The sequence below is a fragment of the Orycteropus afer genome, unplaced genomic scaffold (genome assembly GCF_000298275.1).
Source record: "Orycteropus afer afer isolate SDZICR_OR568_19922 unplaced genomic scaffold, OryAfe1.0 scaffold00001, whole genome shotgun sequence".
Lineage (NCBI taxonomy): Eukaryota > Metazoa > Chordata > Mammalia > Tubulidentata > Orycteropodidae > Orycteropus > Orycteropus afer.
The window spans coordinates 27,436,758-27,460,322 of NW_006921588.1; the positions used below are offsets into that span (position 1 = coordinate 27,436,758).

At 41.1% G+C, this 23,565-nt stretch overlaps 1 protein-coding gene across 1 annotated transcript in view; it reads right to left on the minus strand.

Moving 5' to 3' along the window:
* Window positions 1–23,565, minus strand: part of RAPGEF4 (Rap guanine nucleotide exchange factor 4) — a 476,530-nt gene that overhangs the window by 167,199 nt on the left and 285,766 nt on the right. The window contains exon 5 of the mRNA XM_007941530.2: window positions 2,255–2,327. Coding sequence (XP_007939721.1) covers window positions 2,255–2,327 — 73 coding nt within the window. The remainder of the gene's footprint in view (window positions 1–2,254; window positions 2,328–23,565) is intronic.

Below are 23,565 nucleotides of genomic sequence, written 5' to 3' on the forward strand. Positions count from 1 at the left end.
TTGAACCGCCAGCCTTCTGGTTAGCTGTCAAGTGCCTTAGGCACTATGCTACAAGAGCTCCTCTATAAGGAAATACAGGGGTATAAAAGAAGCTTATTTTCTAGGAGGGTCAATAAGGTAAATCACAATTGCACAACACCATATCTGAGTGGCTGGAAATTAGGGTATTTGTAGAGCAATAATATTGAAAAGGTGATTTGAGGCCAGATAGCGCAGGAACTTGAAAATTGGGCTAAGGTGTAAGTGGTCTTAGAATTTCACCTTGTTTGGCAGGCAACCTTGTGGTATAGTGTTTAAAGCATTCTGCGGCTATCCCAAAGGTTCACTTTGAATCGTCCAGCTGCTCTGCAGGGGAAAGATGGGGCAGTCTGCATCCATAAAGACTTACAGCTTGGAAACCCCATGGGGCAGTTCTACTCTGCCCTACAGGGTTGGAATGAGTCGGAATCAACTAGATGGCAGTGATTTTTTTGTTTTGTTTTTTTGGCAAAGGACAATCATTTAAAGGTTTTGGGCAGCAGAGTGATATGATCAAGAATAAAGAAGGTTAAGAGAACTGTTCAAAATGAACAGATGTTTAAGGCTTAAAAATAAGCCAGAAATTATTGCATGGTCCTTGACTAGAGTCCAGTTTGAATAATCGGGTATAAAGACATTCAGCTGGGGAAATTTGAATATGGACTGGATAATAGATGTTATTAAGGACACCATACCAGCTATTAGGTGTGATAATGGTGCTGTGGTTATGTACCGAAACAGCTTTATTTTAAAACACTTTAGAGCCTGAAGTATCTGGAGTGAAATGTATATATGTGAGTAGAAGAAGGAAATATGGCAAAATATTAATAATAACACCGTGAGAACCAAGATTGATGAAGTCTGAACAGGAAAAATTTTATTTGAAGTCAGGGAGAACGCAGAATTCATAATGACTAGGTCTGGTTATTAGTTGCTCACTGGTAACTTTAGGATAGTTTGAGTCAAGAAAGATGGGCAGAAGCTAGTTTTTCAGAGATTAAAGAGTGATTTATGTGAGGAAATAATAGGTAACATTCTTTGGGTATTTATTATATGGCTGGGCATCATTCTGAATACTTGACATGTTTAATCCTCTCAACCCTATGAGGAAACTGAGGTACAGAGAGCCTAGGTATCTTGCCTGAGGTCACACAGCAAGGAAACAGCACAGCTGGGACTATAAAACAGGAAGTTCTAATTAGCCAATCAAGCTTAGATTAGTCAGGCGAGGGAGGAAAGGAAGACCCTCCTCCCACTTCTTTAGGGCAGATGAGCAGCCAAGAGGAGAGAGGGACAGAAGCTGTATAGAAATTGTGACACAGAGGCAAAAGAAATTGAGGAAGCTCACTTAAGATGGTGGTCAAGTGGGGAGGCGGGGTCATCGGTAGAGAATCACAGGTCTGGGAGAGAGGGTGGGAATTCAAGTAGCTCGGAAAAGGATCTGAAGGGGGGCTCCCTGACTCTAAAGTTGCTTGGAGTGGAAGCAGTGCCTGAGACATTACCGTGTCTGGCTGTTGAAGTGTTACCACTTCAAATACTTCAGGACTTGGTACTTTGTCACACGTATATGTGCAAGAAATTAATAAGGAGGCTCACGAATGCAGTAAGAAATTTGGAGTGACGGGAATAAGTGTTCAACAAATGCTTCTGACATGCAAGAACAGAGATACAGACTCTCTCAAACATCAGGGTTTCTTTAAGTCTAGTGGGCACCCACTAGAAAAGAGTGTCACATTGGAGAACTGCCTTTTTTTATGAACAGCAGAAGACTGGTCTTTATGAAAAGCCTGGAATTTGAAGAGGCCATAATTTGACAAGGAAAAATAATGATTCGCGCTGCTTCTCCTTGATCAATAGAGTCAAAATAAGCAAGAGCTTGCTCTCAGGTATCTCAATATGACTAGAAAAAATACAGTCATGAATACCATCTTTAAAAGGGCACAGAAACAACACTGGATTTCACTCTAAAATGAAGACATTCTGAGAAAGTATTCTAAGTATGTTCAAGCCCTCACCAGTACCAGACCATACCTCCCTCTACCAGCTAAGACCACAAACTAATACTATATTAACAATTAAAAACAAAAAAAATTCAAATGTGGGCTAGCAGGTCTGTTTATCCACAAGAGTCTGGAGACGTACACTGTCAAGCTGGTAGAGGACATATTTTTGTCACATGAACACACACACCACACAACAAATTTTTAGATACAGAATGTTCACATTTTCCACTTACTGTCATTGTTAGAGCCCGTTTCCATAACACCATAAGGAGGAGCCAGAAGTCCTGCCATATACTGTCGATATTTCTGAAAGACAAGATAGTAAACTCAGTACACAGATATTTACTCACTGTGAGCATTCATTTATTCACATGTTCAAAGGCAGAAATGCTGGGTGTCAGGAAGCATCTGAGCCTTGTGTTTATAGAACCATGGAACATGCTCTCGGGATCTCTGGTAAAATAAAGATGCTGTTTTCTAAATAGGTTTTCCTGGATAAGACTGAATGTGTTTCCCGTTCTCTGGGAGGTGGGGGTTTTCTATCTCAGCCAGTTCATTTATGTATTTGAGTCTGATTAACTGGATTGTGTAGGCTTTTTACCCTCTTTCCATCTCCTGCACCCCACTCCTCACAAACACATGCTAGCTCTTTGTAGAGGGAAAAGACAGTTTTTATAGATGCAGATACAAATAAATATGCTGCTTTCTTAATAGGTGAATGGCACTGAATCAGCTTCTTTCAAGGCAAAAAGAAATGCATCTCTAGGAAAAATACCTGCTTGAAAGAAGCTGATTCAACCGCATTTACCTATTTCCTTTTACACTGTACACCTGCTTGTTATGTGACCTCCAAGTAACTTTTTTGGGTACGTTGTCAAAATCGTTTGGCTCCATTTAGCATTATCCCCCTCCCTGAATTGTATTCCATGGACTTCTGTCTGGTCCAGCCATGCTCTGACATCTGGGGCTTGGCAATATGTATTAGCCCCAGGAGCCTGTGCTGTTTTGAAGGGATAAGGCTTGGTGAACATAAAACAATTTAAAGCATCCAACTCCAGGCGTGACATTTTAGAAGACGGAAAATGAACATTCGACATTGTCTCTTCTCAAGTAATAAATACTGTCTCCTCCCCTTTCAGAATGAAAGCTGGGCAGTTTTATTTATTGCACAGGGCCATGTATATTTATGGTAGCTATGATGACACAGAAATGTTAAACAGCATCAGAAGAATCAACACTCCATAATGTGCTCATGGGTTACACGAACGTCAGCAGAAAGTCTTCATCTGTAGCAATGGGCAGTTGGCAGCAAGCAGTATTCTGGCAGCCATCTGGCCCACTTGGTAGATATGAATGGTGTTTGTAATATAACATTGATGTTTTCTCAAAAGAGCCTTCTTCTAGTCAAGATGTGACTAGTTTTGTTTTTTAAAAAAATCCTTTTTTTCTTCTCATTCCGAGGCAACTACACCAACACCTGCATGCAAACATTAAAAATCATGATTTTTCTTGCTTCTGAGCTGACTAATCACTCAACATACCCACAGGACCCATCTATCACCCGGTATCCTTGATATTCCCTTTGATAATTTCCCAGTTCTGATTCTCTTCTTTCATATGACATCATCCACTCTTGTTCCTCAAGAGAGAAAAACCGATGAAGCACATGTCTGGGCATCATATTATGCTGTTATGTTGTTGTTGTTATGTGCCGTCGAGTCGGCCCCGACTCATAGCGACCCCTCCTTGGGTTTCCGAGGCAGTATCACTACGGAAGTAGGATTGCCCAACCTTCCTTCCGAGGAGTGGCTGGTGGGTTTGAACCGCCAGCCGTCTGGTTAGCAGGCAAGTGTCTTAGCCACTATGCTACCAGAGCTCCCTCATATTATGCTAGATACTGAATAAAATAGGCTCAGAGAGAGCTGACGGGGGGCTGGTTATGTTCTAAGGAGGTTCTGTGACCCCTATAGCCTTTTGAGTATTCCTTTTACCACTGGCAACTCCTTGACAGCCTACTAAAAGAAACAATTTATGCTAAATTACAAGAACAATTTCACTTAGCTTAGAAACATTGTTTTGGATCCAACAGATATGGTTGCCTCAGGTACCTCAATCTCTCTCAATTCCCATGAACTCCACAAACCACTGCCTGATACCCTGACTGAATGAGACTTCACTCTTCTTCAAATCTCACAGCATTGCCCTGTTGCCTTCTCATAGAGCATACCATTAGGGCTGCTGCTGGTGGGAGTCAAAAATAGCACTTTCCTAGGCAGAGGCAGCCCTATTGGGAGCAGAGTGCAGGCTGGATTTCAGTGCTCCTATTGACCGAATGGAGTCCCTGTGTAGGGCAATGGTTCGTACACTTGGCTGCTAACCAAAAGGTTGGAGGTTCAAATCCATCCAGAAAAACAGCCTGGTGATCTACTTCCTAAAAATCAACCCCTGAAAACCCCATGGAACACTACTCTGACACACATAGGTCACCATGAGTGAAAATCAACTTGACAGCCACTTGTCTGTGTATTGAGAACCTCCGGCATGCCAGACACTGTCCTAGATGCTGGGTTCACTGAAAAGAACAAGCAGAAAAGGTCCCTGTGTTTCTGAGGCTTCTATCTCCTGCAACACATGGCACTGTATCTTGCACATAATAGGAACTTAATACACAGCTGCTGAGTTTAAAATTTAACTTTTTAATGAAAAATGTCAAACATATACAAATGTAGACAGAATAGTGTAATGAACTACCATGTACCAAACACCCAATTTCAATAATTATTAACTCCATCTACCCTTCCATCCACTTGCCCTCTCCAGAATTATTCTGAAGCAAATATCAGACATTATACCATTTAATTAATAAATATTTCAGTAGGGATCTCTAAAAGATAAGGACTCTTTTTTTTTCCTTCAAATGAAACCATGATAACATTATTGCAATAAAAAAACTTAACATTTTCATAACACCCAGTCAGTGTTCAACTTTCTAATTACCTTACGAATGCCATTGGTGAATTGAACTTGAAATGTAGTTTATAGACTATTGTCCTGAGATACTGTTTACACCTTGACCAGAAACTCTTACCTAAAAATAGCAGGTTAGCTCAAAAAGTAAAGAATTTCACCTTTGAGAACTGCGCTTTCTTAAAACTTATCCATATGAGACTAAACAGACAAGATTCATTCTGACACATGGGTGAGAAGTTTGGGGGTAGTGAGACTAAAGTAATGAGAGTGGAGCAACAATAACAGAAAGAATGAGAACATTGATACAAGCTGAGGAAAGCAACCAACATCACTGAACGTTAGTGTAGATATTGTTGAATGGGAGCCTGTTTTGCTGTGCGTACTTTCATAAAAGACACAATAAATATTATTCACAAAACACACAGTATACCAGACTATGGTACATACACACAACGGAATACTATGCAACACTCAAGAATAATGCAGAATCTGAAAGTACCTTGTAACATGGAGGAACTTGGGGAACATTATGCTGAGTGAAATAAGTCAATCACAGAAGGACAATTACTGTATTAGGCCACGATTTTAAAAAGTCAAGGAAAGGTTTACAGATTGAATGAAACTTTCTTTGTTGGTTACCAGGGATGGAAGGGGAGGGGAGGGAAAATTGCAAGATAGGTAAGAGACAAGTACTGATTTGGGTGGAGGGAAAGGCAATACACCAAAAGCAAATTACCAACACAATAATACTAAGGAAATGACACTAAAGCAAATTACCAACACAATAACAGAGGTGAACAAGAGGTACAGACAACAAAGGTAAACACTTTTACATACACAGGACCGCATTATCAGTAATAAACATTAATCTACAGATGTACATAAAGAGATAAACAAACAGACACGTAGTTTATTTAGTAAGCCAGCATTGATTTTAGTACAATAATGAACTTTCGGTGTAGTGCAGATTACAAAAACAGGATTGAAATATTTATATCTGAAAATAAAAAGTTACCTTTTTAAACTGATAGAGTACTTTTTAATAAACACATGTTAAAGCTGGGAAATTCCGTTTTTATATAGCACCCTGCAGAGTATCCATTTAATTGTATCATTCTGGGATTCAAAGTAAGAAACTAGAACAAAACCTCTATCAAAAAATTGGGATTCCTAAATTATTTACATATTACTTGATCTTTGGGCAGTATTTTATCTTACAAGTGCAAGTTAAAAAGCAATCTATAAAAGAAAATACCAGATGGAAAGATGGTGAACCCCACTCATAACAGAAAGGCAAATTAAAATTACAGTCCAATATCATTTTTCACTTGTCAAATTCAGCAAAGTCTCGTAAAGTTTGCTACCACATTGTTGTGAGAGTGGACAAAACAGGTTCTCTCACATACTACTTATGGAAATGTAAAATAATACAGCCCTAATGGAAGGCAATTTCAAAGTATCTATCAACTTTTAGGGAGAAAGGCCTGGAAACCTACTTCCAAAAATCAGTAAAAGAAAACCCATGCATCACATTGACGCTATCCACAATCCACATGGGGGATGGCACAGGCCTGGGCAGCAATTCGTTCCATTGTGTATATGGGGTCGCCATGAGTTTAGCACAGACTCATGGGTAACTAACAACAACAACCAAATTTTCAAATGCATATTTCCTTCGACTGAGTAAGAAGCCTTCCTTATAGAACAGTTGTAGAGCATCCTGAAATACTTGAATATATATGCAAACACATAGGTCCAAGAATATTCATTGAAGCATTGCTTGTAAAAGCAAACAAGACAACAAAAACAAGCAGGAGAGAACCCAAATGTCCACCAAGAGAAGACACTTGGATTACTTCTTAATAAACAGATGATCGTGAGTTATTTCCTGGAAAATAAATCATGTTTGTCAACCCAATGGGATATTATGCCTCCATTAAAAAGAATGAAGCAGGACTACCTATCATGATATTGAGATATTCTCCACAATGCATTGTTAAATGCAAAAAAAGAAAACTACACAGTGATTATACACTAAACACAAAGCATAATGTGTATAGTATGCTGTCATTTCATGGGGATAAAAGAGTAGATATGTATGTGTGAGCATACATGAAGATTTAAAAATCCATAGACTATCTCGGCAAGGATACAACAAGAACTGCCTCTGGGAGAGATATCTGGGTGGCAGAGGGAGACTAAGCTTTCACCACACTTCCTTTAGAACTTTTGACTTTTGTACCATGTACAGTGGTTACCTCTGGGAATACAGAGCAGCTAATGTTATTCTCTGCTTTATGTTTATTATTAAACTTTTGTGCTATACTTCATTTGAAGAAAGGTTCTGCTACTAAAATAAGCAAACAAAACACATAAAAACATACCTGAAACAAAGAAAAACATTTAGTATAGAAAGAAGGAATTAAGAAAAATGGAAAGGCCAGATGTAGATGCCCTGGTCAACCTTCCCAGCTGATTCCAGTCTTTGAGTCATCCTAGAAGCCAACATATGAATGAGGAAACTTCCAGATAATCCCAGCCTCCAGCCATTCAAGTCACCTCCAGTCATTCAAGTGCTGCTAGCTGAGGCCCCAGATATTGTGAAGGAAAGATAGGTCATCCCCTTGATGCCTTGTTCAACTTTTTGACCTATATAATCTGCAGGCATAATAAAATGGTTGTTATTAAATACCATAAGTTTGGTATAGTTTTCTATACAGCAAAAGATAATGAGAATGGAATTTTTTTGTGTGAAAGTAGGGTGGTGGTGTAACAAATCCTAATGCCTAAAACATGGGGCATCAGCTTTGGAACTGGGAGGTGGCTGGAAGGCTAATGGGGCCAGAGGAGACTGTTAATGAAGACTTGAATGAAAGTCAGGGACATATTGATATATTAATGGAAGATGGAGGACATTGACCCTGTTATGCAGTAGTGGAAAGTTTAGCAAAACTGATGCTTGCAGTTATGTGGAAAATGGAAGTTTTACCTAATCAACTGATGAGTCTGGCTAAGGAGATTTCCAGGCAGAATGTCAAATGTCAGCTATTTTCTGTTAGCTGCCTATCAAAAGATGCAGACAGAAACGAGCAAACAAAGGAGTCAGTGAGTTTGCAGTCAGAACTGAGAGGAAAGATAAGGGTCCAGAACTTGTAAAGTTCAAAAATAAAACTATTCCTCATCTCCAGTATCTCTCAGCAAAAGCTTTTCAAAGTATAAAAGGGCCTCATGGCCAAGGTCAAATACAGAGCACTGATAAGAAAACGTAGCCTCAGACTCAGGATGAGGCCACGGGTGTGCCCGTAAAACCCTTTCTTAAGACAGTAGAAAGATTGAAGATGGTGCTGCATAGATTGTTTTAGATAGAATTGTTAAGAATCTTAAGGTTGTTGTATTGCAGCAGCCATATAAAGAGTCCAAAGTAGAGAAAGCTATGTAAATATATATATATGTAATTGGCTTTTGTCTAATGGAGTGGATTATAAATTGATACATAAGAAACCCACCAAAGCCCCATCCACTGCTAGTGGGAATGTAAAATGATACAGCCATGGTAGTTTCTCAAAAAGTTGACCATAGAACTACCATCTAACTCAGCAATTCCAATTCTTTTTGGTGTCTACCCCAAAGCAATTAAGGCAGGAACACAAACAGAGATATGTACACCAATGTTTATTGCACTATTTTTTAGAATAGCCAAAATGTGAAAATGTCTATCAACAGATAGATGGAAAACCAAACTGTGGTTCATACACACAATGGAATAGTACTCAGCCATAAAGAGAAATGAAGTCCTGACACCTGCCTTGAAAACATGCTGAACGAAATAACTCAGTCACAAAAGGACAAATACACTATGATCTCACTTATATGAAATAAGAAATACATAGAAACCAAAGATTATTAGTTTATGGAAACCCCAAAGATTATTATTCCAACCCAGGCTGGAAGAGAGGGGGCATTTTTGCTTAGGGGGCACTGAGTTTATGTTAATGGAATGGTTTGTTAAAGGAAAGCAAGGATGGATGTACAACTTCAAGAATGTAATCAGTCACTGAATTATACATGTGGAGGTTGTTGAATTGGCATGTTTTAATTTTTATCACAATTAAAAAAAAATCTATCAAGGCTTTAAGCAAATTACAAAGCTCAGAATGAAAGAACTAAAGACAGTACATAACAAAAATGATCCTCTAGACTCTTGAACTTCTGTGAGCAGGAAGCAGGCTGAGAAAACTGCTCAACTATAAATTGGGCTACTTTTCATGAAAAGGGAAGAGGATGACTTGGCAGGCAGAACTAAAAGCCTTGAAGGTAGAACTAAAACAACTTCCAGAAAGACGAACTACATCATAATCAAGGAACTGGTGACATCTGCCAGCTGTACTTCAGGGCTGTTGTGAGCTGGTGACTGTTCTGGGCCCCTGATTCTACCTTTCCCCACTTTTAGAATGGGTTATCTATAGCAGTGTTCCTACCCCCTACAACCATTGTATGCTGGGTGTGTGTGTGTGTGTATGTGTTTGGGGGTGTAGATAACTTGTCTCTACCATTCACAAGTCTCAGACTGAGAGGAAACATACTCAATGAACTGTACCTCAGCCACCACATCTAAGATGATCTTTCCACATCTGTATAAGATTTGGATGATGGGACCCTGGACTTGTAGATGATGCAATTATAGGAAAAGAGTACTGGGCTCTTGGGAAAGGAGAAAGTGTGTTTTGCATGTGGGAGGGATGTGAATTGTTGTAGCCAGAAGGTGGATTGGGCAGACTGTGCTTTCTAAAGATGGTCATACACACTCTTATCCTATGTGCTTTTCTGTAACATGACCCTGCCTTTCCTTCATCAAGAGATAGAGTCTAATTCCCCTTCCCTGGACCTTGGTGATGCTCTCATAACCAACAGAATATAGTGGATTTGTTGCTGCATGACTTCCAGGGCTAGATCAGAAGCCTTGCAGCTTCTACCTTGGTCTCTGGAAATGTCTCCTCAAGTACTCTCTCTTGGGATGCTTCCTCTGGGAACCAAGCTGCCATGCTGTAAGAAGCCCAAGTCACATGGCAAGGTCACATATAGGTGCTCCAATCAAAAGTGGAGCTGAGCCCAGTCAAATGATTTCATCTCCCAGATGTTTGAATCAACTTCTGCCATTTGAGTCTTTCCAACTGAGGACCAGGTAGTGTGGAGCACGGCAAAATCATCCCCACTGTGCCCTTCTAGAATTCCAAACCCATAGAATCCACAAGCATAATAAAACGGCAGTGGTTTTATGCTACTAAATTTGGTGTGGTTTGTTAGACAGCCACTGATAAGTGGAACAGTGCCCTACTGGAGATTAAATCATGCCACTTGAAGTGAATAGGCAACTTCATTGAATACACAGTGCTGGATGATTAACTTGTAATATTAAGTAGCCTCTATTAACATATCGACTCGACGGCACATAACAACAACAACAAAATTAACAGTAGTGTGAAAAGAGTGGACTTCAAAGTGGCATGTAAGCACTGTCTGTGTTTACTTAGGGTTTATAGAGAAATTGCCTAGAAGTCATTGGCATAAGGATTCTAGGTCTGTGCAGAGACAAATAAATGCTAAACCAGTCCTGGCAGAATTATGTGTATTTGGCCTGGAAAAGATAAAGGCCAAGAGTGCAATTTTGGGAGCCTAAATTGGGAGAGTTCTTGGCTGTGTGTCACATCACCCACTGCATCTGTCTGAGAAGGGGGGGGGGCTGGCAAAGTCCACCTGCACCAAATTCAGCATCGCTTATTTGAGTGGGAATGGCACCTGGCAGCAAGGAATAAGGAAAACAGTAGAATGAGCACATTGCCCCTTCTCTCTTGGTTTACCCATGGAGGTTGGAATGATTATCTTTCAACTATAAAGTCCTCCAGAAGTAGGGGGAATTGGAAAGTTAGGTACTAGACTACCTTTGCAGAGGGTTTATTGGTGCTCCAGTAATGAATTAAAAATCAGAGCGAGATGACTGCATTATTGTGGAGTGGTCCATATCTTTATAGAAACTTGAAAGCCACTTCAAGTGTTTTAGGAAACAAAATGAAACTAAAGGGAATGAACCAAAGCCACACTTACACACAACAAGACCTTCACATGTAAGCCAGCAGAAGCTAACTTCAATCTGAGGTCAGAAGTTTTTCAGGGATGACACAGCAGGCCTTTATTGTGGTCCTTCAGTGTCACCCTCACAACCTTTGCACACGCTAGTGGCTAAGAGTAGGTAGCGGCCTGGCTGAATCCTTTGACCATGCTATCCTTGGGGCCCTACAAAACCTCACTCTGACCCCAACACATGCTAATGACTCAGTAGTTAGACAACCTTACTCAATTTTCAAATCTCCATATGCGCTTGAGAAAGAGTGATGCCTTTACCTCAAGTACCAAAACAATAACAGCTTGGCAGAGGTAAGTCAACAGTCAGTTGAGGACAAGAAGAGAAATGCTGAATCATGTATTGAAGGGAGAAGGAAATGGTGGGCTCCAATGTTACCACTTCAAACATCTTGCACTGTGGCCTTTGGGATGAATGCCACATATGTGGAAACTTAGGACAGCTGGGCTGGCTTTCCATTTATGTCCAGAGAAGCTTCCACAATGCCCTTTCAGGTTGCATGTTTATGTGTGTATGTGTGTGATGGAGGGCAGAGAAAGGGAACAGCAGAACACCAGTCTGGATTTAGTTTTGTCTCTGAGACCCAAGGTCTTACCACTATCAGAGATGCCACTGCCACATATGCTGATCCAGACCGTGGGAAAGTCTCTGGCAGGTGGACACCTGCAGACAGTGCACTTCCTAGCCATGCTAGGATCTCAATGGGCAGTTAGGAAATCACTTACCTAAGTGACAAGAAAATCAAAGGGTCTTCAAGGGTCTTAGGAGAAGGCAAGTTGGTAGACTTGGTCTCTAGGATCTACTGCTATTGTCACTATCAGTTAGGTCAGCTCAGACAGGTCCTTCCAGCTCTCTGGCTTACTTCTGGCTTAATTCTCTTCATCAGTAAATTGGGTGCTCTGACTTAGATCAAGGTTTTTCAACCACCTTAGGGTTCCTCAGAGGATTCTTAGGCAGAGCAGCTTCACTTTGATCTGTTTTATATAGAGAGTTCCAAGAGCAATTTCATCTGAAATAATAGTTTAATAGTTTTTGTCTTTAAAATAAAGTTTACAAACCACCAGATTAAACAAGCTCTAAACATCTAGCTGAACAGCTGTCACTCAAAAATCTCTATGAGAAATCAACAAAGACCAATTAAGGGTTTATCTAGGAAGTGGCAGGAACTCTACCTTCTCTTAGGAAGATTTCCATGGTAGTGGATTGGCCAAGTGACAGTTTGCTTCATAAATGAAAGATTTATCAACAAAATCGATACTTAAGAATATAATTGAGACAGGAAAAGGGTAACCACAGGGAGGAAGTGGGAGGTGAGATGTTACACTGCCCGGAATGTAACCAGTATCACAAAACAAAATGTGTATATGAACTGTTGACTGTAAAATGAATCTGCTTTGTAAAATTTCACCCAAATCACAATAAAAAGTCAGAAAAAATTTAATTGAGATGCACCACAGTGCAGTGCTGACCTTCTCAAACTGAGATGTTAGACCTTTGGTGTGGCAGCCAACTGGGCGAAGGGGATGTGAGAAAGATAAACAGGCCTCTTCCTGGAGCTTCGATTTTGTTCTATGTCAAATAGTTTCAAGGATTATTTTTATACTTTTATTATTATGGAGTAGAAAACTAAATTTGCATAATTTTAAAGATTAAAGCATGAGACTTCAAAGAAATTTTGAGCTTGCTGCTGGGTACTTCTAGCTACAAAGGGTCTAGACCCCAGGCACTGTGTATTGATTTTCTCTGCATTAGAGGAACTTCAGTGGAAAAAAACCAAGAACCTCTGATGTTATGGAAAGGGTGCAGACACTGGAATCACATAAGACTAGGGGACTAGTTCTGATTTCACTACACGCTATGTGGAAAAACTCAAGTAAATTCCTTACCTCAGTTTCCTGGGAAAGGAAACTAGAATAATAACACCCGTCTTTCAGGACCATCGTGTGATTTATAGATAAATCGATGACTAGCACATATGAGGCACTTAATAGATGGTAATCATTAATAATAATAATAGGAGCTCTGGTAGCATAGTGCCTAAGGCACTTTACTGCTAACCAGAAGGCTGCGGTTCAAACCCCCTAGCCACTCCTTGGAAGGAAGGTTGGGCAATCTACTTCTGTAGTGATACTGCCTCAGAAACCCAAGGAGGGGTTGCTATGAGTCGGGGCCGACTCGACGGCACATAACAACAACAACAACAAGATTAGTGTGGTACACACAATACAGCCAGTTCCTGTGGAGTGGACTTTGACCTACTGAGACCCCATGTGAGTCAGAGCTCACTGTGCTCCTTAGGGCTTCCAATGGCTGATCTTTACACACACACACACACACACACACACACTATAAACACTCAAAATGCATCCACTGATCAATCTGCTGAATGGGTCTGCAGAGAAATAAGAATTTAAATAATAGACTTTCTTAAGTAAGTTTGTAAGATACTACCAATTCTTATATTCAAATGGTGAAATAGCCCATGGAGAAAGCTGTAAGTTCCAAAATGATAGAGCAAGTGAGAAGCAAAAGAGAGAAGCCCTGAAATAGCTTAAAAAGAGACAGCAGAACATTTTCTTAATAATAAAATCCTTCTAAATAAAGTAATATGTCAATTGAAATTGGCCAGTTTTTAAAGCTAAGTCCAAGTATGTGGTCCCGAATAAAGGGAAGATGGAAAGAAGGAGGGAGGGAGGGCATCCTCAGGCTAGGGAGGCCAGGTGCCCGTGCCACAACCGTGTCACAGATGTGCTACTGGCTATGCTAGTATTTTGTAGGAAGAAACAAAAGGTAAAAGTCTAGAAAGGTTAAAACCCAGCCCATCTTTCAGACAATTAATTGGCCCTGCCTGGGCCACTGAGGAATTTTGACTGGAAGGCTGGCAGACAACCATAGGCCGAGGGGAGTAAGTCCAGCTCTGCTCCACAAGCCTTGGGCTGTTCGTACCCAGGGGAGGGGAATGCCTTTTTCTAATTTGCACCCAAAACCACCAGTTGCTATGAAGTTGATTCCAACTCATGGTGACCCCATTTATGCCAGAGTAGAATGGTGTTCTCCAGGATTTTCAATGGCTGATGTTCTGGAAGTAGATAGCCAGGCCTTTCTTCTCAGGTACCTTTGGGTAGGCTTGCACCTCTAACCTTTCAGTTAGCAGCTGACCACATACTGAAAGACTCCATATGGCCTAGCTGTAGCCCAGGAGCCTGAACACAGGCTCCTGGGGAGGGAGGAGGTATAATAGAAATATGTCACATTCTGAAGGGTGAGTCACAGCTGGCAAAGCAGGACCTACAGAGAATAAAGGAACAATGGCAGCCTGGCAACCCGAGTGGGGCTTCTATAACAAGAGAAGACAAGGTCCTGACTGGGCAGGACTCCCCACCTTGGAGGTCAAGATCTTCCTGGCACACCATGAGGCCTCTTCTGGTGGCTCCCTAAGCTGCTGCCCACTGCCAAACTCATGCAGGCTACCAGCAGGAGTGTCCGCCAGTGCAGTCAGTACAGCACACAACTGTCAGCACATTCCTGCCTGGACAGCTGCAACCAGGGAGCACCTGAGCTCTGGGCACACTCCTTCCCAGCAACTGCCCCCCAGTGATCTCCCTCCCCTTGGACAATCATGGGGCTGAGGGAAATCCTAAGTAGTTCCACCTTGGTCTGCATTCAAAACCCCTTAGCAGGAATAATCAGCATCAGAAAAGATGAAGTGATGAAAACAAGAAGTGATGAGGATGATTAAAAAGACACTGTGATGAATACTTGGAAAGGGGTATGGGCAGGTGGGGCTGGGAACAGGAACAGACTAATGGGGGTTTTAAATGGGAGGGCTTGATGGACAGCATCCAGGATTAGGAGAGGGAGAGCAAAGACTCTTTTGGGTAGGTAGGATATGTCTCATCCTAATGCCCCACTCATTACATCTTTACTAATCAGTTGCTATCAAGTTGACTCCAACGCATGGCAACCTCAGTGTGTCAGAATAGAACAGTGCTCCACAGCTTTACAGTGGTTGATGTTTCTGAAGCAGATAACCAGATCTTTCTTCTGAGGCACCTCTGGATGGACTCAAACCTCCAACCTTTTTGTTAGCAGCTGAGCTTTAACAGTTTGCCTCACCCAGAGACCCCTACATCTTTATGAGGTTCTCTTAAATCCTCCAATATATTAAACCTAAGGGTACATACAATCTAATTTCCAAGTATTCATCACAGTGTGTGTTTAATCATCCTCATCACTTCTTGTTTTGAATGCTTTTCTAATGCTGATTATTCCTGCCCAGGGGTTTTAAATGCAGACCAAGGTGGAACTTCTTAGGACTTCCCTTAGCCCCAAGATTGTCCAAGGGGAGGGAGATCACAAGGGGGCAGTCTTCCACACTTTCTCTGAGAAATCAAGATTATACAGTCAAATAGCTTGTAACAGTGATATAAAGGTTTGTTGTTGTTGTTGTTATGTGCCGTCGAGTCAGACCTGACTGATAGCGACCCCTCCTTGGGTTTCCGAGGCAGTATCACTGCGGAAGTAGATTGCCCCATCTTCCTTCCGAGGAGTGGCTGGTGGGTTTGAACCGCCAGCCTTCTGGTTAGCAGTCAAGTGCCTTAGCCACTATGCTACCAGAGCTCCCGATATAAAGGTTAGGCCCCTCTTTTTCCTACTTCTTGGAAAGAATTCTTTCACAAGCTCTGTATCATGGGAAAACAGACACTACACATTGGTCTAAAATCACAGAGAACTGGAGAATTTTTAAGCTTGTTACAGTAGGAAAAAAAAGGAAAGCATGACTGTTATAAATGGAAACCTTAAGTAGAATTTTTCTGTTTACCCTTTTAAATAACATGTAATGCTTTTCCCACAACTGATCATTGGCTCGACTGAGTTTACCTCTACTGCCAAGTTATTCTGTTTCCTTGTTACTTGATTTCTATAGCATCGGCATAAAAAGGCACAAAGAATTTCCATCACCACTTCTTCAATGATGTTTAATTACATCTTTTGGCCTGATTATAGATATTTCTAAATGGAGGCAAAATTCTGCTTGCCAACTCACAGCCATTTTTAATTCATGTTCAACCTGCCAAGAGCAATAGTTTGGAGGGTGATTACAACTACAGCTCTCATGGAAGAAGTTATCTAGACCCAAACTACTTAAGAATCTTAGATTAAAGCCCAAGTGGGCTAACCTGACAGGTAAGCAAATAAGGAGGGAAAATTTGTTTGAAATTCTCTCCTCACATCTTGTGAAAGTACCTAAAATTCCAACCATTACGAGTAGGGTCCCTATGGTACCCTCAAATGAAAGCAGAATTCTGAGCTGTGAGGGATAATAACCAGTTGCCGTTGAGTTGATTCTGACTCACAGCAACCCGTGTGGGCTCCTGGGGCTGCTAATGGCTGATTGTTCGGAAGCAGATTGCCAGGCTTTTCTTCTGAGGTGCCTCTGGGTGGACTAGAATCTCGCCAACATCTTGGTTAGCGGCTGAGCACTACTACCCAGGGACTCCAACAACTAGTTGCCATGGAGTTGATTCTGAGTGTCACTTCTGTCAAAGAGATTATTCAGATTAGCCCTAACAAAACAGGAGAATTCAATTTAAACACTGACTAGTGAGGGAGATAGTCATTAACTCATGATCTTACAAATAATCACATCAGTGCAAGGGTAAGTCCTAAGAAGGAAAGAAGTTCAGAAAAAAAAAACAAAAACAAAACTCACTGCCATTGAGTTGAGTCGGATTCGACTCATAGCGACCTCTCCCTGGGTTTCTGAGGCAGCATTACTATGGACGTAGATTGAAGTTCAGAGTGCATCACAAACATGGTCCAGTAGGGGTAGGTGGGGAAAATGTAGATTCGGGAATCAGGGAAGATCTCCCTGAGGAAATAACATTGACTCTGAGGCTGAGGTGGCTTGAGAATAAGGGGTAGGGAGTGGGGAGAAAGAGGGAAAGGGTAGGGTGAAGGGACAAAGACAGCCAGAGTGGCTGGAGAGTAAGGAGGATAGGTAAGGGTAGGGGTGAGGCCTAACAGGTGCAAGAGCCAGGGCAGGTAAGGTTCTATAGGTGCCAGGGGTTTTTAACATTATCTTGTTGTTATTGTGATATGCCCTTGAGTCGGACCCGACTCATAGAGACCCCTCATTCAGTTTCTGAGGCGTTATCACTACGGGAGCTCTGGTAGCGTAGTGCCTAAGGTGCTTGACTGTTAACCAGAAGGCTGGTGGTTCAAACCCACCAGCCACTCCTTGGAAGGAAGATGGGACAATCTACTTCCATACTGATACTGCCTCGGAAACCCAAGGAGGGGTTGCTATGAGTCAGGTCTGACTCAACGACACATAACAACAACAACAACATCACTATGGAAGTAGATTGCCCCATCTTCCTTCCGAGGAGTGGCTAGTGGGTTAACATTATCTTAGTGCAACACAAAGAAGCCCTGGCAGTGCAGCCTTGGTAGGGTTAAGCACTCAGCTGCTAAAGGAAAGGGTGGTGGTTCAACCCCCCTGCAGGAGCTCTGAGGGAGAGACCTGGCAATCTGCTCCCATAAAGATTACAGCTTAGGAAAACCTTATGAGGCACTTCTACTCTATCATACAGGGTTATGGGTTGAAATCAACCAAATGGCATCCAACAAAAACAGTGTAACACAACGCCATAAAGCAGTTGAAGTGGAAAAGTGGTAAGAGCTGTAGGTACTTTAGAAAGATCATTCTGGCGGTGGTACGGAGAATGGTTTCAGGGGAAAAGAAGGCAGGTTTTGGGTGGTAGGAGAGTAGGCCTGGATGTGGCTCCTCAAAGAGGCCTGAAGTAGGTGGGAGGAGGCAGAGAGAGATGTGATGTAGGGCTGATAGGACAGACACTGCATTGCTAAAAGCAGGAGCCAAGCAATCTCTATTTACTTGTTCTCATGATGTTAAACACTCAGATTCCTTGTTGATGCTCAGGCAACGTATCTGTGTTTTTCATATTACTAAAAGGTTTGGAAGAAGTCCTGGTGGCACAGCGGTTAGGCACTTGGCTGCTAACTGAAAGGCTGGTGGTTTGAACCCACCAACTGCTCCACTAGAGAAAGATGTGGCAGTCTTTTCCTGCAAAGATCTGGTGCTGCTGTTTGGTGTTGTCAGGTCAGTTTGAACGGATAATGACTCTGTGGACAACAGAACGACAGTGCCCAGTCCTGCGCCATCCTCACAATCGTTGCCATGCTTGAGTCCATCGCTGCAGGCACTATGTCAATCCCTCTCATGGAGGGTCTTCCTCCTTTTTGCAGACTCTCTACTTTACCAGCATCATATTCTTCTCCAGGGACTGGTTCCTCCTGACAACATGTCCAAAGTACATGAGACAACGTCTTGGCTGTTCTTGCTTCTAAGGAGCATTCTGGCTGGACTTCTTACAAGACAGATTTGTTCATTCTTCTGGAAGTCCATGGTATATTAAATATTCTTCCCCAACACCATAATCCAACTGTACCAATTCTTCTTCAGTGTTTCTTATTCATTGCTCAGCTTTCACATGCATGTGGGCAATTGAAAATACCATGGCATGGGTCAGGCACACCTTAATTCTCAAACTGACATCTTGGCTTTTGAACACTCTAAAGAGGTCTTTTGCAACACATTTGCCCAATACATTATTTGATTTCTTGACTACTGCTTCCATGGGCATTGATTATGGATCCAACTAAAATGAAATCCTTGATAACTTCAGTACTTTCTATGTTTATCATGATGCTGCTTGTTGGTCTAGTTGTGAGGATTTTTCTTCTCTTTATGTTGAGGTGTAATTCATATTGAAGGCTGTAATCTTTGATCTTCATCAGTAAGTGCTTCAAGCCCTCTTTGTGTTCATCAAACAAGGTTGTGTTACCTGCATATTGCAGGTTGTTAATGAGTCTTCCCACAGTCTTGATGCCATGGTCTTCTTCATAGAGTCCAGCTTCTCGATATAGCGTTGGAAATGCTATGGGACACCTGTCCCATATAGGGCTGCTATAAGTGCAATTGACTTGGCAACAGGATGGGATGGGGAAAAAATTTGAAGATTTTAGGGAGCTCACTTGGATGACTGTAATTTGAGGTGGTACATGCTCTTGATGGCAACTAACAACAATAACAACACTGTATATTTGAGTAATTGATTAATCAGGAGTTTCTCTTAGGAAACTCATATTGAGAGCAAGACACATACAAATGGCATGAGTTTGCTACTTAAATGGTACCAAACCAAAAAACCAAAACACACTGCTATTGAGTTGTCCCGACTCATAGAGACTCCTCCTTGGGTGTCTGAGGTGGTATCTCTATGGAATTAGATTGTCCAATCTTCCTTCTGAGGAGTGGCTGGTGGGTTTGAACCCACTTAAATGGTTGTTGTTGTTGTTGTTATGTGCCGTCGAGTCGGCCCCGACTCATAGCGACCCCTCCTTGGGTTTCCGATGGTAGTCATAACATAATTTGCTCTGGAACTGTTATTGTGTAGTGTTATGGATTGAACTATTTCACCCAAAAATATGTGTTATAAATACTAACCCCCAAACCTGTGGTTATAATCTCATTTGGGAATGGGTTTTCTTTGTCATGTTAATAACATAATTTTATTATGTTAGTAACTATTAGTGTAGGGTGTATCTTAAATCAATCTTTTTTGACACATCAAAAAAACCCAAACTCACTGCCATTGAGTCAGATCTGACTCATAACGACCCCTACTTAGGTTTCTGAGGTGGTATGTCTATGGAAGTAGATTGCCCAACCTTCCTTCTGAGGAGTGGCTGGTGGGTTTGAACTGCCAGCCTTCTGGTTAGCAGTCAAATGCCTTAAGCACTATACCACCAGAACTCCCAATGAGACATAAAAGCAGTAAGCAAGGCGAGGTGCAGGAAGATGGATGCCATGCCATGTAAAGATCACTAAGGAATCTAGGAATAGAAGCTGAAAAGAGACAAGGACCCTCTGCCACAGTGGACAGAGACAGCCTCTCCCTAGGGCCAGCACCCTGAATTCAGACTTCCAGCCTCCTAAACTGTGGGAAAATAAATTTCTGTTCATTAAAGCCACCCCCTTGTGCTATTTCTGTTATAGAAGCACCAGATAACTAAGACACACAGTAAATCCTTAATGTGGGTGACTTTGATAACATTAAGCCTGAACCTACTGGAGTCCATCTGACTTAAAAATGGAACTATGGATGTTGGGGGAGGGGGAAGCCATTGTCTCCTATTTACAGAAAACAAAACAGCGATTGACATTTTATTTCACCCTATTAGCCATCACAAAAGTGATGGACATTTTTTTCTGAATTAAAATTAATATAGTTAATATAATATAGCCCAGCTCTTACAAAATTAACAGTAATAACAGTGATACAGATCATGGAAACATGGAAATTTCAAGAGTGCTTAAATATTGATAATACAGAATTAGCATGTATTGATCATTTAAAAACCTAAAGTAAAGGATCATTTCACAGACAGTAATAGCCCATAACTGTCATCCCATTAGAGCAAATGACAACTTGATTTTGCTTTCTTGCTGGATAGTGTACTGCATAAAGTCTTGGTTCCTCAAGTGTTGAAACCACTGGGGCATAGGCACTATGCATTTTTCAAGTTATTTTCTGGTCAAGTTTCTCTACATATCTATCTACAACTCACCTGTCCTACTTCCTTACCTCCAATTCTACCCCATGATTCTCAGTGAGCATACAAGATCCTGGCTTTTGCTATGTTCATGTATATTGATTCCTAGATATAACTCAACAGCCTAGAGTAGGATAGCTTCAATCATATTGAGATTTTTCCTTCAATTCATTCCAAACTCTCACAGCTTTTCTGCTAATACTTTTGCACCTACTTTCTTTATCCCCCTTAATTATAACCAGTTTTATGATTTCTGTTCTCAGTTTCCATAAATAACTTTGAAACATCTTTGTCAATCCAACCCAATACTCATGGCATATCTCTGGGGAATTATAGGCAATAGAGCTCTGTGTGGGTTTTGGAAGCTCTGTTTATTTTAGAATATTGTACCCTTTGAATCCTTTAGGTGGTTCCTAGTTTTCATCACCTCTCCACTGCTAGATAATCTGAACTCTGTTTTCTCTGTGGGGAGTGTTCCTTAGAGCCTTTCCCAGGCCCCATGTCATCTAATTCTTCTCTGTATCACCAAATAACAAACTATGCCCCTCTTCTTCCAGCAGGAATGCTAGGAGGTGTCAATAATGACAGTGGTGATTTAGCCATTCTAGAAAATAAACTGAAAGACAACATTAAAGTACCATGTGTCCAAGGGAATGGAGCATGAGACCGGGCAAGGCTGAGTTAGGAGGATGCAAACTTTAAGATTCAGGCAAACATAAGCTCTGTCCCAGTTCAACCAGCATCAGCTGGAGTTAACAAGACTTGTGAGCCTTCCTCACAAAATAGAGAATATCATTTGTGAATACCACTCTTCTTTAAAAAATCATCTATATGAAACCATTTTTTAACAATTACTTAAAAAAAAAAAAAAAATCCCAGATGAAAAGGTAAGGGGGCAGGGAAACTAGATCACTGGAAACAAACATCCAGAATGGAAATAATGAGAATGCTCATGCATTGTGAAGAATGTAACCAGTGTCACTGAATAATCTTTGTAGAAATTTTAAATGGGATCTAATATGCTGTGTAAACATTCACTGAAAACACAATAGAATATCATCTAAAAAACAAAGGCATTCACACAACCTGGGCCCTGCCTGCTCCTCCAGCCTTTGTTCCCACCACTCTTCCTCTGTTGGTTCTCCTCAACCACATTGGCCTCTTTCAGGTCCTGGAACACCCTGAGCTTTTTCCTCTTGGAAGCCTCCTCTAGCTTGGAATGGGTTGTCCCTTCTTGGCCTTGGCCTTGTTTGCATATTACCTCTCAGAGTGGCCTTCCTGAGCTTTTAGCCTACACGAGTCATCTTGTTCCCTCTCCCAGCATCATGTCCTATGCTCAGCATGCTTAGGTAATGTGTGGCCCATAAGGTGTCTGGTTGTGTCTTGGTTCAGTGCCTTTCTCCTCTGTTCCACTATGGGCTAATAGAGATCAGGGACCACGCCTATATTCTCTCTCATTGTATACCTTGAACTTAGCACAATGCCTACAACTTAGTAGGCTTTCAATGAATATTTATTGAAGAAACGAATGAATTGCTGACTGAACTTTTAAAGCATTATGAGGTTCAGGCCCCTTAAAAGTAAACCAGAAATATTTTCATGAGATAACTCATGTAAAATTCCTCAAAACCTGAGCATGAAATAAATAATAGTTCCCACTCTCTATCATTTTTCCTTATGCTGATTCTGCCAAAGGGTACATTTTCATTTTAAAAACTAATGCTTGAAAGAAAAATAAGTCTAATACATGAAGACCTATAAACATAAATGTAATGGTTTGGAGATGTTATGAAAGAAGCTATTTAAAATCATATGATATACATGGCTAAATATCTTTGTTCTGTTTGTTTGCTCTTTATGAATAAGCTTCTTGCTTTCAGAAAAGGGACAGGAAAAGCAGGGAGATCAGTTGATGCCGATAAAAGCAAAATCTAAATTTATCTCATCAAAATCTATGAATACCAATCAATTTTATAATTTAAATGGAAGTACAGAGGGATAGAACAGCCATCATTCTGCTCTACCAGAAATAGTGTCAAAATAAACTCTTCAGTGAAAATTTCATTTTAAAAGACCCATGGATAAATTCTGCTGAAAAAAAAAAAATGGCAGCTGTATATAAATAGCTGTTATATATCCAACTTACTCTTTTCAGAATTCTATCTATTACTGGTGCTTTCTAAGTGACACCATTCCTAATAAATTTAGTTTTTGGTTTTATTCTAGCTACTTTTTTTTTTAAGTTCTCTCTGTCCCTTTATAATGTAATATGTACTTAATGCTATAAAAGAAATAAAAGCACATGAAAAAAACTGAAGCTGAAATGTGTATGAAATTAGAAGTAATGATCTCCCTTTGCTACCTTCCCACTGCTGACCTATCCAGCACTACTGCCAACTTGACCACTGCTAACACTCACCCATTTCTTGCGTGACTTCTAGAATGCTTCTGCGTATAAACCAAAAACCTAAACTCACTGCCATCGAGTTGATTCTGACTCATAGCAACCCCATTGGGTTTCCAAGGCTGCATATCTTTATGGAAGCAGATTTCCTCATCTTTCTTCTGCAGAACAGCTGTTGGATTTAAGCCACCGACTTTTTGGTTAACAGCCACGTGCTTTAACCACTACACCCCATAGAGCTCCTTCTACACATATGTTGTTGTTGTTGTTGTTGTTATGTGCTGTCGAGTCGGACTCGACTCATAGCGACCCCTCCTTGGGTTTCCAAGGCAGTATCACTATGGAAGTAGATTGCCCCATCTTCCCTCCGAGGAGTGGCTGGTGGGTTTGAA